Below are 14,778 nucleotides of genomic sequence, written 5' to 3' on the forward strand. Positions count from 1 at the left end.
ACTAAGGTTTATAAAATGTGGTGGATTTGAGCTGAGGAAAACCTGACAGATAAGAGCATGTGTAAAAAAGCAAAATGTAGGGAAAGTGGAAAATGTAGGGAAACCTTAGTAAATACCGTGGAAAATAAATTGTAGGGAATTAAAACCCACAAAGAAACCTACACAATACTCTTAGTAAATGAGGGCCATTGTACGTTCAGGAAATGTGGTCTTTACATGGCCTGTAGTTTACACTCGATCTGCTAGAGGGGGTGGTCCTACCATTCAGGGAGCTTAGAAAGTAGGACCTTTGTTCTAAATGTATTACCATGTGATAACTGTGTCAAGATAATATCATAGCAAAAAATTAATTCAGCGATGGTAAAATAACTGTAAACTTTTATATACCGCTATATTGTTGATTCTTCATTGTCAACCATAGCAGGATTATTAAATAGACGGTATGGCCAGAAATGTTTTTTTTTTTAACTTGCTGGGGTAACAATAAAATATAGTTTCAACCGTCTTCATGCTCCAGAGGAAGTTCTTTTCTTTTTTAATTTCCTTTCTGTTTGACCACAGTGCTCTCTGCTGACACCTCTGTCCATGTCAGGAACTGTCCAGAGCAGGATAGGTTTGCTATGGGGATTTGCTCCTACTATGGACAGTTCCTGACATGGACACTGTGGTCAGACAAAAGAAATACAAAAGAACTTCCTTTAGAGCATACAGCAGCTGATAAGTACTGGAAGGATTGAGATTTTTTTTAATAGAAGTCATTTACAAAATCTGTTTAACTTTCTGGCACCAGTTGATTTAAAAAAATTGTTTTCCACCAGAGTACCCCTTTAAGCTGCATACACATTTTCATTTGAGAATATCATTCCGTGTCCATACGGCTCCAGAAAGTTAAACAGATTTGAAAATAACTTGTATTAAAAAATCCTAATCCTTCCAATAATTATCAGCTACTGAAGTTGAGTTGTTCTTTTCTGTCTGGCAACAGTGCTCTCTGCTGACATCTCTGCTTGTCTTGGGAACCGCACAGAGTAGAAGAGGTTTACTATGGGGATTTGCTTCTGCTCTGGACAGTTTCCGAGACATGTGTCATCAGAGAGCACTTATACAGAAAAGAACAACTCAACTTCAGCAGCTCATAAGTACTGAAAGGATTAAGATTTTTTTTATTAGAAGTCATTTACAAATCTGTTTAACTTTCTGGAGCCAGTTGATTTGATGCAATTTACATGGATGCAGCAGATCTGCCATAGCCAGAGCCACTCCTTATTGGCGGCTCATGCACTGTGGTTCCCCTCCAAAGCAGGGGATCCCCTCTATGACACCGGTATTTCCTAATAGTAAACAAAGTTCTATCTCAATGGGGATTATAATAAAATGCTAATCCTAAATAACCACTGAAGATCTGCAGATATATGCAACTTTTGTCATATCTACACTGCAACAATGCAGGTAATAAATGTATCATGTAAACAGAACACAAAAGCTATGCATAAAGTAATAAACCAAAAACTTACCCACTGGGATTGTCCTTCCCTGTATTTTGTCAGCCCATCCAGCAAAGTAGCGCAAGGTCCGGATACAGCCCTCAAGATCAATGAGGAAGGCGTGGAGGAATGGTTTTCCAGTGTCCATCGTTTCTAAAGTCTGTAAAACAATAGCTCTGGCCGTAAGCAAAATGACATGAAAGGAGTCATAAGAAAGTACACAGCTATAGGGATTTATTTTCCCCAGAGTGTATGAACCCTACAGCTATGTAATATTCCTAGAATCATTCTATAACCACATCTCAAATAAAATGGAAATGATCTTACAGCCAAAATAACTCTGTCTCGCTCCAAAAGGTCGGCCAGCTTGTGAAGAAGCTTCCCCCTACCACTGGCATCCAGTCTCCTCCATGGGGATCCCTTATGGAACGCTGCTCTTGCCGCTTCCACTGCTTTGTCCACATCTGCCTGTTAAGGATACCACAAAAAATGAAAATGCTGCAGTAGAAGTTGTTCATATGACACTTAGTATTAGTGGTCTAAGCTACTAGCATTGTTTTGTGCATATGCTTGTATTTGCCCTATAGGGATACTGGGTATGTGCTTAAAGGGGCATTTCTGGTTTTAGCGTTAACACAACTTCTGTATAATGAAAAGTTATAACATTTTCCAATATGATTTATAGATATTTAATGGCCCATTTATTTAACGGCCTGAATGTAGCCCAGCAGACCTTACCATTGAGTCCTGATAATTATACATATCTGTACGGGAAGTGGCTTGAACAAAGTCAATTGCTGACTACGTTCGGGCCATTAAAGTGAATGGCCTGCTGCAGTGTGCCGTGCATGGTATACATTGGCATCACTTTTTTTGACGATATGCCAATATATATTTAGGACGCACTGCAGTGAACCAAGATTAGCCCTGGGGCGCAGGCCCCTTGTGTCCTCTCCATAATCCGGCTCGGCCAGACAGTCTATTACATAGGCTTCTGTATCTCTTGCTCTCGGTTCTTCAAGAGTGTTTTGGCAATGAGCAACCACGAACAAAGCTAAACTGTTCTATGTTAGCAGACGTCTGTATTCCAATCTAAGCTGATTCTCCATCCAAGTGCTGATTTGTATCATGGATAAAAGGGGAGAACTGAATACAGTTGACATGTGCAATTGAAAACTGAGAGCTGATCTGTCCCTGGAGAGCATGGCTGTTTCTTCAAGCGGTAAAAGTACCTTTGTGTTATTAAAAAACATACAAGCACATTAACTGAGGATGACCGAACACTACCACAATATTATAAGACTTCACCTCACTATATTTCCCATTGTAACCCCTTGGCACGTATGGGATGACCATGCTGAAACTCTTCAGAAACTGATTGTACCACCTCTCACTGTTCCACTGTGTCAGAACAACAATAAGGTCTACATACACACAATATACAAGCATAGCAAAGGATACGCTCACATAGAACTATCAGGACTGGAAATTGAGTTATTACTTGGAGAGGGGTTGATCTTCTGCTCTAAAACCTTACAGACATGAGTTTCCATTAGAGATCTCAAAACTGTATGGACTGCTTTGTCATCTGTAAATGATATTGCTCTGTCTGCTAGATATGACAAGAACCTGTTATAGGTGTATGTATTTATACAGATAATACCACACTGTGTTAATAGTATGATGTTATGGAACAAACGGGTAGTAAGAAATCCTGGGAACTCTGTATCACAGGAACTGACCTACGGAAGACTTTGGTGCTAAACATGGATACAGATACAAATGGATACACAACTAAGTCTTGAGTGTTTATTAGATAATTTCAAGTCTTTCTAAATTCTATACTGAGACCACCTCCATTATCATCTTTACATCCCAAACTTTCCAGAATATTACATGGTAACCATGGTTATGTACAGTGTTTATATGGTTAAACAAAGTATCACGTGATCAGTTGTTGTATTATATGTAAATTGCACTTTTATTCTATTTAATTGGACTTTTGTTTGTTACCATGTATAAGCCAATGGTACACAGGAATTAAAGGGGTATTCCAACATAATTTTACTTATCCCCAATCCACAGGATAGGGAATAGGTGTGAGATCATTGGGAATCTGACTTCTGGGTCCCCCACAATCTCTAGAATGGTGCCCCTACTCCTTTGTTTTGAATGGAGTGGTGGGTCAACACCCAAACAACTGCGTCAGTCAAAATCTATGGAGCGATTGGAGATCATGTACTCATCATTCTTCAGTAGCTCCATAGCCATTGTATGAAGCATGGTGCGTGTGTCAACCCACTGCTCGATTCAACACGAAGGAGTTGGGGCCCCATTCTAGAAATTGCAGGGGGGGGGGGGGGGCGAGAAGTCGGACTCCCACAATCTCAAACTTTATCCTCTACCCTTTATCTCTTGTGTACCCTTCGCCAATACATGTTAACAAGCAAAAGTGCAGTCAAACAATTAATGAAGTTCAGTACAGTTACCCATTTTGCTGCAACACCCTCGAGTCCTGATGTTTTGGTTTTTGCAAGCACTCCTGCCACCAAGGGCCTTCCAGTTACCACCAGCCGGGACATCCTTAGTTGGGAAGTGCCCCACGGTATAAAGAACTACTATGTACAGTGCAGCCACTCTATTCTACTTTTGTAGTGACTGTTAGATAACGTGTTGCTGAATTTGTGGGACTACATGTATCAGCTGACCATGCGCTACTATTGGGTCTGCCCCCGAGGCACTAAAAATAATAGGGAGGGGGAACTATTTTGGAATCTCCACTGTGGGCACCAATACTCCTAGAAACTACAATGAACAACTTAAGTGCCTCATGCAGCTACATGTAGCACTACTGAGCTGCTAGAAGACTATGAATTTACATTTACTGTTCTTTATGTCTCTTCTATGGAGTTGTTTCCTGTATGGAGGCATCTATTCTCCATACACATGGGGGTAGCTTTATTAATACTGTCTTAAATTTAGGTAGTTTAGAACTAGACTGGATACTCCAAATGTATTACAGTGACTCATGCCGTGTGTTAAATTTGGCATATCTCATGGTTGGCCTACCTTTTACCAAAATTTTGTGCAACGAGGTGCATTGTAAGCCATACCCTTTCCACTAAGCCACTTCATTGCATAGCTAGGGGGCAAAAAATTTCTAAAACACTTAATAAATGTGGAGCAAGACTTGTGAGCCAGAGTTCTGTCTCAATATGATTGGTCAATCTGCCCCATTATGAGTGATCCCTTGGAGGACACCAATTCCTCAATCTGCAACATCAGAATAGTGATATGTTGGATCAATTGAATTTGTTGCTTACTATCATAAGTATCTCTATATAAGTATAGATTCTGGAATACTGAACAGACATAGAAAAGGTTAGGAATATAAGGAGAGTCCTATAGCAGTTCATTCTGTAATCTTACTTGTACTACAAGAGAGATAACACAATGAGCAGTCTAAAGGGACCTCTATTCATTTCTATATGGAATGGATTTCTGAATGTCAGTTTATATAATACATATTGCCTATAGTTCTAGTTCTGTATTAAGGTAAAATGATGAAGAATTGCATCTCATGTAAAAGAGTGGCATACACAGTGTCATTCTGGGGGTTCTCTCTCTCACCTTGTCTGCCTCTTGCACATCACAGATCTTTGACCCAGTGGCTGGATTATACACCGGAAACGACTGGCCGCTCACCGACTGGTGCCAGTCATTGTTAAGGAATATCTGAATGAATAAACAGCAAACAAAGACGTGTGACATGTCATATATGCAAGACTATATTACATATATTTAAGAAGGAGCAATGCATATATTACTTAAAGGGGTACTCCGGCCCTGAGACATCTTATCCCCTATGCAAGGGATTCTGCCCCGTGTGACGTCACCCCCGTCCCCGCTATGCAAGTCTATGGGAGGGGGCGTGACGGCCGTCACGCCCCCTCCCATAGACTTGCATAGCGGGGGCAGGGGGTAACGTCACACGGGGGCGGAGTCGTGATTTCAGGCGTGCAGCTCAAACAGGTGGGTAGCGAATACGGGGGTCCCCAGCGGCGGGACCCCCGTAGTGAGACATCTTATCCCCTATCCTTTGGATAGGGGATAAGATATCTCAGGGCCGGAGTACCCCTTTAAAGGGGTTATCCAGGAAAAAACTTTTTTTTTATATATATATATATATATCACCTGGCTCCAGAAAGTTAAACAGATTTGTAAATTACTTCTATTAAAAAATCTTAATCCTTTCAGTACTTATGAGCTTCTGAAGTTAAGGTTGTTCTTTTCTGTCTAAGTGCTCTCTGATGACACGTGTCTCAGGAACCGCCCAGTTTAGAAGAGGTTTGCTATGGGGATTTGCTTCTAAACTGGGCGGTTCCCGAGACAGGTGTCATCAGGGAGCACTTAGACAGAAAAGAACAACCTTAACTTCAGAAGCTCATAAGTACTGAAAGGATTAAGATTTTTTAATAGAAGTAATTTACAAATCTGTTTAACTTTCTGGAGCCAGATGATATATATATATATATATATATATATATATATATATATATATATATATATATACACACATTTTTTTAACCTGGAATACCCCTTTAATGCTGATATCCACGCAATAGAAAAAGTCACATTCTGTATTTTACATAGCACAATGCACTCTGCCTGTTCTGTCTGCTGTACGGTACTAATATACCACTAAATAATGCCACCTGCATATAACTATCTATATATTATGTAATGTGAATGCACCCAAGAAGTTAGCATGAATGTACACAGTGTTGTCACATGTCTCTTGGAAATAGACAAAGACATGGGAATTTCTCTAGGATGTAAGTGATCACCAAATTATCTGACTTCTTCATGTTCCTCCAACATTTATAAATCATGCAATTTTGGCAAAGCTGACTCTGACTATTGTTATTTGGATAGCCATGTAAACTATTATGTATAAAGTGGAAGATGGCAGACATCAAATGTACATGACCTGTATTGAAAAACTTGTCTGTGTATAACACAATGTACAATTAAACTAATGCACTAAAAACAGCTCAAAGAGCAATTTCCAACCAGAGTGGTAATGAAAAAAATGAATCACTCATTTAGCACTCATCACATTTGATAGCATGAAAATATTGGCTGTTGATAAAACAGTGTTTATTCTGTGTATAAAGATGTCATAGAATTGTATGTATCAGCTATCAAGAGAGAATCTGAAGATCCTGCAGACTGTTGTTCATTACCAGTATGATCACACATGGAATTGGAATTATTCTAGCAATAGGTGAATATACAGTGATCCCTCAACTTACATTGGCCTCAACATACAATAGTTTCAACATGCAATGGTATTTTCTGGACCATTGTAACTTGAAACCAGACTCAACATACAATGTACAGACAGTCCAGATCCGTGAAACCTGTCAATGGCAGGAAGAACTGACCAATCAGAATGGGCATTTTACTGGTAAAACCCCCGTATTCCTGAAGCGTATGCACTGACTGATGTCTGGTAGCGCCCCCTACAGTACAGGGAGGTATTACATGTTCTGTACTACTTTTTACCTGTATTACTGAAGTGTATGCACTGACTGGTGTCTGTCAGCGCCCCCTACAGTACAGGGAGGTATTACATGTTCTGTACTCTTTACCTGTATCAGGGTTACCTGCTCCTCTGGACACCAGGTGATGGCGACTCCATTTTACTTTTTTAGGACATTGTGTGTACTGTACAGGACCCTGAAGAAGCTCCTGTCCTCTACATAGACCAATGTTTCCCAAGCAGGGTGCCCCCAGCAGTTGCAAAATTACAACTCCCATCATGCCCGGACAGCCCTTGGCTGTCCGGGCATGCTGGGAGTTGTAGTTTTGCAACAGCTGGAGGCTCCCTTCTTGGGAAACACTGACATAGACAGTGATTTACAGCTCCCAGCAGATCTTTATTACTATTATACGTAGGGATTTGCTTTATCAATATTAGTTATCTACTTATTTTTCTTTAATTCTCACTTTTTCCTATTTTTTGGATGACATTTTGGTGCCTTTAGAACCAATTACCAGGTTTCCATAGAGTTCTGGTCTCAACATACAATGGTTTCAACATACAATGGTCGTCCTGGAACCAATTAATATTGTAACTTGAGGGAGCACTGTAACAGGTTTGCTGTATTTGCATTCCTTCATACAAAAGTGTAGTGAACGGGTATGAATACTTTACAGATGCTATTTGCACCACATAGGAATATCACATGCATGTTGCTTGCCAAGCCTCACCCCTAGTTATATTTTACAGGTCTTCTACATACTGAAATCTATTCCCAGTCATACTGATCTGTATTGACACAAAGGAGGCTTTTACAATATTTAGTCATCGACGATACATTCAGAAAGTCTTCAGACCTTTACACTTTATTTCACATTTTGTTATGTTGCGGTCTTGTGCCAAAATTAAAGGGGTATTCCGGCGCTAAGACATCTTATCCCCTATCCAAATGATAGGGGATAAGATGCCTGATAGCGGGGGTCCCGCCGCTGGGGACCCCCGTGATCTTCCACGCCGCACCCCGTTAGAATCAGCCCCCGGAGAGTGCTCGCTCCGGGTCTGATTACTGGCGATCACGGGGAAGGAGCATAGTGATGTCACGGCTCCGCCCCCGTGTGAAGTCATGCTCCGCCCCCTCAATGTAAGCCTATGGAGGGGGTGTGACAGCGTGGAAGATCACGGGGGTCCCCAGCGGCGGGACCCCCGCGATCAGGCATCTTATCCCCCTATCCTTTGTATAGGGGATTAGATGTCTTAGCGCCGGAGTACCCCTTTAAAAAAAAAATCTCGTTTCTTCCATTTACCTGCAATCAGTACCTCATAATGAGAATGTGGAGACAGAATTTAACACACTTTTGCAAATTTATTAAAAAGAAAAACAATTAAATTTAGCATGGACATAAGTATTCAGACCATTCAGGCTAAGTTTCGACTTTTTTTTTTTTTTTTTGGGAAAAACGCAGAAAAAAATGCCAAATCTGCCGCATGGCGTTTTTTAGGCCAAAAAAAAGCTGCAGCCAGATTTTATCTGTAAATCAATGAGAAATCGCTGTCTTCTTTTTCCTGTAGGCGTTTTAATTAATTAATTAATTTATTTTTAATCCTTTTGGTATTTTCTCTCTCTTTTTTGGCGTTTTTCATCTCCTTGGTGGTTTTCCAAAGTGGCAGCATGTTGAGCCACTGGCGTTTTTTTTTTTTTTTTTTTTTGTCAAAACTGTGGTGTTTTTCTCCCATAGAAGTCTATGGAAGTGAAAAAACGCCATTAAAAACCACCATGTATGTTTTGCATTTGGCGTTTTTACTTGGCGTTTTTTCACCTGTGAAAAAAAAAGGGTCTGTTCCCAGGAATAGGAACAGCTGCCATTTTCTCTGGAGTAAGCCAAAAAGTTCATAAAATCCAACTTGGAAAGGCTGGAAAAACTGCCAAGGAGCCAAAAATGAAATTTCCACACAAATGAAAAAACACTTGAAAAAACGCCAGACACAGGGAATTGCAATGACGTTTTTTCAGGTGTTTTTTTCTTACATTTTCTTTCAAACAAAAAAAGCAGGACAAAAAAACATGTAGAAACTTAGCCTCACTATGGGGGAGATTTATCAAAACCTGTGCAGAGGAAAACTTGCCCAGTTGCCCATAGCAACCAATCAGATTGCTTCTTTCATTTTTCACAGGCCTTCCTAAAAATTAAAGAAGCGATCTGATTGGTTGCTATGGGCAACTGGACAACTTTTCCTCTGCACAAGTTTTTATAAATCTCCCCCTATGGCACTTGACATTTAGTTCTGGCTTTTCCCATTTCTCTTGATCATCTCTGACATGTTTCTCCACCTTTATTGGAGTCACCTGGGGTAAATTCAGGGGATTGGACAGGATTTGGGAAGACACAGCCCTGTCTATATATGGTCTCACAGCTGACAATGTATATCAGAGCATAAACCAAGTCATAAAGAGGGAAAGTAATGTAGAAAGATCCCGGCACTCGACAAGTTTCAGCAAAATCTTTTTTATTGATGCAAATCATATATCGAACGCTGGCAGCACACGATCTGGCTTGAAACAGCCTTCCTCAACTGCATAAAGGGGAAAGAACTGCCTGTAGAGCTCAGAGCTAGGAGTGTGTGGAGGCAGATATCTAGAGAAGGCACTGAAGATCCCCAAAGCCCAGTTGCCTCCATATTTCCCAGATGGAAAAAATTTGGAACACCCAAGACTCTTCCCATTAAACTAATAATGGGAGACGGGCCTTGGTAAGAAAGGTGACCAAGGACCCAATGATCACTTTGACTTTTACCTTCAAAGATCCTGTGTGCAGGTTCACCCTCCAACAATACAATGACCCTAAGCACACAGCCAAGACAACACCGGAGTGGCGAAGAGACAACTCTATAAATCAGTGTTTCCCAACCAGGGTGCCTCCAGCTGTTGCAAAACTACAACTCCCAGCATGCTCGGACAGCCTTTGGCTGTCCGAGCATGCTGGGAATTGTAGTTGTCCAACAGCTGGAGGCACCCTGGTTGGGAAACACTGCTATAAATGTTCTTAAAGGGGTATTCCAGGCAAAAACTTTTTTATATATATCAACTGGCTCCGGAAAGTTAAACAGATTTGTAAATTACTTCTATTAAAAAATCTTAATCCTTCCAATAGTTATTAGCTTCTGAAGTTGAGTTGTTGTTTTCTGTCTAACTGCTCAATGATGACTCACGTCCCGGGAGCTGTGCAGTTCCTATGGGGAAATTTTCCCATCATGCACAGCTCCCGGGACGTGACATCATCATTGAGCAGTTAGACAGAAAACTTCAGAAGCTAATAACTATTGGAAGGATTAAGATTTTTTAATAGAAGTAATTTACAAATCTGTTTAACTTTCTGGAGCCAGTTGATATATATAAAAAAGTTTTTGCCTGGAATACCCCTTTAAGTGGCCCAGCCAGAGACCTCATTTGAACCCAATTTAGCATCTGTGGAGAGACATAGAAATGGCTTCCACCGATGGTCCCCATCCAACCTTACAGAGCGAGAGGATCTGCAGAGAAGAATGACAGAAAATATTCAAACCCAGGTGTGCAAACCTTGTGGCATTAACCCCAAGAAGACTGGAGGCTGGAATCACTACCACAGGGGCTTCAACTTAGTCCAGAGTAAAAAGTCTGAATACTTATATCAATCCAATTAACAGATTTTAGAAGTCTAACGTTGTCATTATAGCGTACTGAGTGCAGAATGATGGGGGGGGGGGGGAGACTAGATTTTTTATTTAATTTTAGCACATGTTAAATTGGAACAGTAAGGCTGCATTCACATCTCGTTTTTACAATACGGTTCCCGTATCCGGTTTCAGGGTAAAAAACACATTGAACCATATTGCAAACCGCTCATATAGACATTTCATAGAAAACCGTATGCCAACCGTAGCATACGTTGTGTACGTTTTGCATCATTTACAGTTTTATCCATTTTTCTTCCCATACACAAAACCGTAGTCTTCTATGGTTTTATGTCCAGGTAAAATAACGGATACAGCCAGTATACGTTTATTTTTTTTTAAATGGTGGTCTATGAGAACCATACTGAACCGTATGTGCGTACGGTTCCATCCGGTTTGCACAATACGGTTTTGCAGTTTGCACATGTGCAGTGCACACCGAAAGTTCTTCCCACAAATAGAACAAGAAGAACTTTATTTAATTAAGGACAAACATAAAATCGTAAAAATTTAATAAACCATATGCAACCGGACATCCGTTTTCAAACTGTATACGGTTAAAACCATACAGAGGTATATACGGTTGTACACGGTTGTATACGGTTCGGTCCGGTTTTGAGACATATGTTTTTTTTTACAAAAAAACTAATATGGGAACCGTATTGCAAAAAAACGAGATGTTAATGCAGCATACAGTGTGACATATATATATATATATATATATATATATATATATATATAGCATAAACATCACACTAATAATAATAATATTCATTTATATAGCAACAGATTCTGCAGCACTTTACAATTTTGGGGGTACAAACTATACAAAAACAGACACACTTGCACATGTGCTATGTTCACAAGAATATCACGTATAGTCATAAAATTGTATATACTGAACATTCTGCAGAGTTCTACCTGTCTACATTGATATGCAGGTTGGGGTTTTTCCATAATAACTGGCTGTCTCTCTATACAGTACATACAAGCTATAGACACCCTATGTTGTACCAAATAATCAATAGTGTCCTGAAAGTAATCATCATTTGCATCTGTGGCAATACAATGGTTATAAAATGTAGTAATAAAGATATTAGTCAAAATGAACATGCTGATTTGGATACATGATCAGGCAAACAAATATATTTACATCAATTTAATAATCCTCTATAGAACTGTTTCCCAACTAGTGTGCCTCCAGCTGATACAAAAGGCTGTCAAAGGCTGTCTGGGCATGCTGGGAGTTGTAGTTTTGCAATAGCTAGAAACACAGTTTGGAAAACACTGATCTAGAGGGACAGATGGTCAAGCTGGAAAAAAAATATATATATGTGCCGATCTAAAATGATGGAATGTTTATCATATTTGGGAGAAATGATGTCTTTGTCCTTGTCCACATTAAAAGTCCAGACTTTCACAGGGAAATGTGAAACACAATTATTTTATTATATTGTAACATCTTTAAGTCTACAAATGTAGCAGAGCTGAGTTTGCTTTTTTTAGTACAACTTGTGTTGCATTTCTTTGAGCTACTGAGTGAAATGTCACAATACAGAGATGAATTATAGGATACTTTTACTTTTGCTACATCTGTGCATGTGATGTGGACTATGAATTAGTCTTTTTACACCTCTGAAGATCAACATCACTGACATCAATGAAACTGGACTCATGTTTCCAAGCTTTGGCTGTCTATCTATCTATCTATCTATCTATCTATCTCATATCTATCTATCTATCTATCTATCATCTGTCTATTATCTATCTATTCATCTATCTATCTATCTATCATCTGTCTATTATCTATCTATTCATCTATCTCATATCTATCTATCTATCTATCTATCTATCTCATATCTATCTATCTATCTATCTATCTATCTATCTATCTCATATCTATCTATCGATCTATCTCATATCTATCTATCTCATATCTATCTATCTATCTCATATTTATCTATCTATCTATCTGTATATCTATTATATATCTGTCTATTATCTATCTGTCTATCTATCTCATATCTATCTATCTATCTATCTATCTATCTGTCTATAAATCTATCTGTCTGTCTATTATCTATCTGTCTATCTATCTGTCTATCTATTATAAATCTATTCATTATCTATCTATCTATTAATCTATCTATCTCATATCTATCTATCTATCTCATATCTATCTATATATTCATTCATTATCTATTTGTCTCTGTCTGTCTATCTATCTATCTGTCTCTGTCTATCTATCTATATATCTATCTATCTGTATATCTATTATATATCTATTCTATTCATTATCTATCTGTTCATTATCTATCTATCCATTTATTATCTATCTATCTGTCTGTCTATTATCTATCTATCTATCTGTCTATTATCTATCTATCTCATATCTATCTGTCTATAATCTATCTGTCTGTCTTTTATCTATCTGTTTATCTATCTGTCTATCTATTATAAATCTATTCATTATCTATCTATCTATTAATCTATATATCTCATATCTATCTATCTATCTCATATCTATCTATATATTCATTCAATCATTCATTATCTATCTGTCTCTGTCTGTCTATCTATCTGTCTCTATCTATCTATATATCCATCTATCTGTATATCTATTATATATCTATTCTATTCATTATCCATCTGTTCATTATCTATCTATCCATTTATTATCTATCTATCTATTTCATATATATATATATATATATATATATATCTTTCTATCATCTATATAGATCTCTATATTTCATCTATCTATTAATTATCTATTCATTATCTATCTATCTATTCATTATCCATCTATCAATCAATCAATCTCAAATCTATCTTTTTATCTTCAGTCTACTATAAAGAGCCCCTTACAGCAGATCAGGTTCCATCACAACATGTTCAAACAGTATATACAATATAACACATAAATACAATATATCCATAGCTCAGGAGCCATGACTGTTCTATGCCATCACACATCCTATCCGCATAGGTAAAGGTGCATTGAGCAGGTGTTACCTGAGTGTGCAGGACCTCCAGGTTGGGGATGGGTCTGGGCAGCATATGGAGCTTCTTGTCAGACAGTCCATTTTCCATGGTGCCATTGGTTGTCATGATAAGGCAGGATATGAATTCTTCTTTACTATCCTGATGCTTGTCCTGCTTGTTGTCCTGCTCTGTGCACTGTAGGGAAGCTCCTCTCCCTTTAATAACACAAGTTCAGAGGCATCCTGACATAGGGGGAGGACAGGGATGTGATTGGATGGAGGAGCTGCCCCTCCACACCCCCACCAGCCCCTCACAACTTCCTAATATCATAGTGATAAGGGTCCCAGGGACAGGACTGTATGCACTGGCTCTGATCTTGTGTGATCACTGGGAACTTGTGTCTGCACCATCAGTCATCTAGAATAGTACTAGGCTGCTAGTATCTCTCTTCCCAGCTAAACAGCATACATAGGGCTTCATTATGGGTCTCTAATATAACTGAGCATACCTTAGTTAGTTCAGGGCTTTATTTATTTATTTACTTTTATTTATTTATGTATTTATTTACTTTTATTTATTTATGTATTTATTTAAATAATAGTAATTGTACTCACTGTAACTTTATAGGTGGCTCATAGAGTTACATAGAGAAAGTGACTTCTTATCCACCTTCCATCCCCACTGTGAAACGGCTAATCATAATGTATTTGGGGGATTTTCCCGGTAAGGGGGGATGCAGGGATGCTGTTTAGCCTCAGTCTGTTAATGATTATTATGGTGTAGTGCTTCAAAGAGGCTGTCCCACTGACAATTTGAAACTCCTTAAGAGTAGGATTACACATGCCTTATTTTGCTGCCTATTTGCTGCTGCTTATTTCCATACTGATTGAAGTCAAGGGGTAGCAAAATCAGCTGCAGAAAATACGCAACAAAATACGTGTCTGTTCCTGATACTTGTTTGTTTTGTCTGTTGCTCGCCTCCCGATCGTCCTGTGCTGTGCTCCGGTTCCTTATAGTCAGACGACATGACTGAGGTAAAGCTGTCTACTCTAAATG

General features: G+C 38.9%; 1 protein-coding gene across 1 annotated transcript in view; it reads right to left on the reverse strand.

Annotated features, from left to right (window-relative positions):
- Positions 1-14,082, reverse strand: part of ALDH1A3 (aldehyde dehydrogenase 1 family member A3) — a 36,905-nt gene extending 22,823 nt beyond the window's left edge. The window contains exons 1-4 of the mRNA XM_056571791.1: positions 13,753-14,082; positions 5,115-5,219; positions 1,812-1,952; positions 1,515-1,644 (exon numbers count right to left, since the gene is read on the reverse strand). Of these exons, the coding sequence (XP_056427766.1) occupies positions 1,515-1,644; positions 1,812-1,952; positions 5,115-5,219; positions 13,753-13,848 (472 nt within the window). The 5' untranslated portion in view covers positions 13,849-14,082. The remainder of the gene's footprint in view (positions 1-1,514; positions 1,645-1,811; positions 1,953-5,114; positions 5,220-13,752) is intronic.
- Between the last annotated feature and the right edge of the window lie 696 nt (positions 14,083-14,778).

Source organism: Hyla sarda, chromosome 4 (assembly GCF_029499605.1).
Source record: "Hyla sarda isolate aHylSar1 chromosome 4, aHylSar1.hap1, whole genome shotgun sequence".
NCBI classification, from domain to species: domain Eukaryota; kingdom Metazoa; phylum Chordata; class Amphibia; order Anura; family Hylidae; genus Hyla; species Hyla sarda.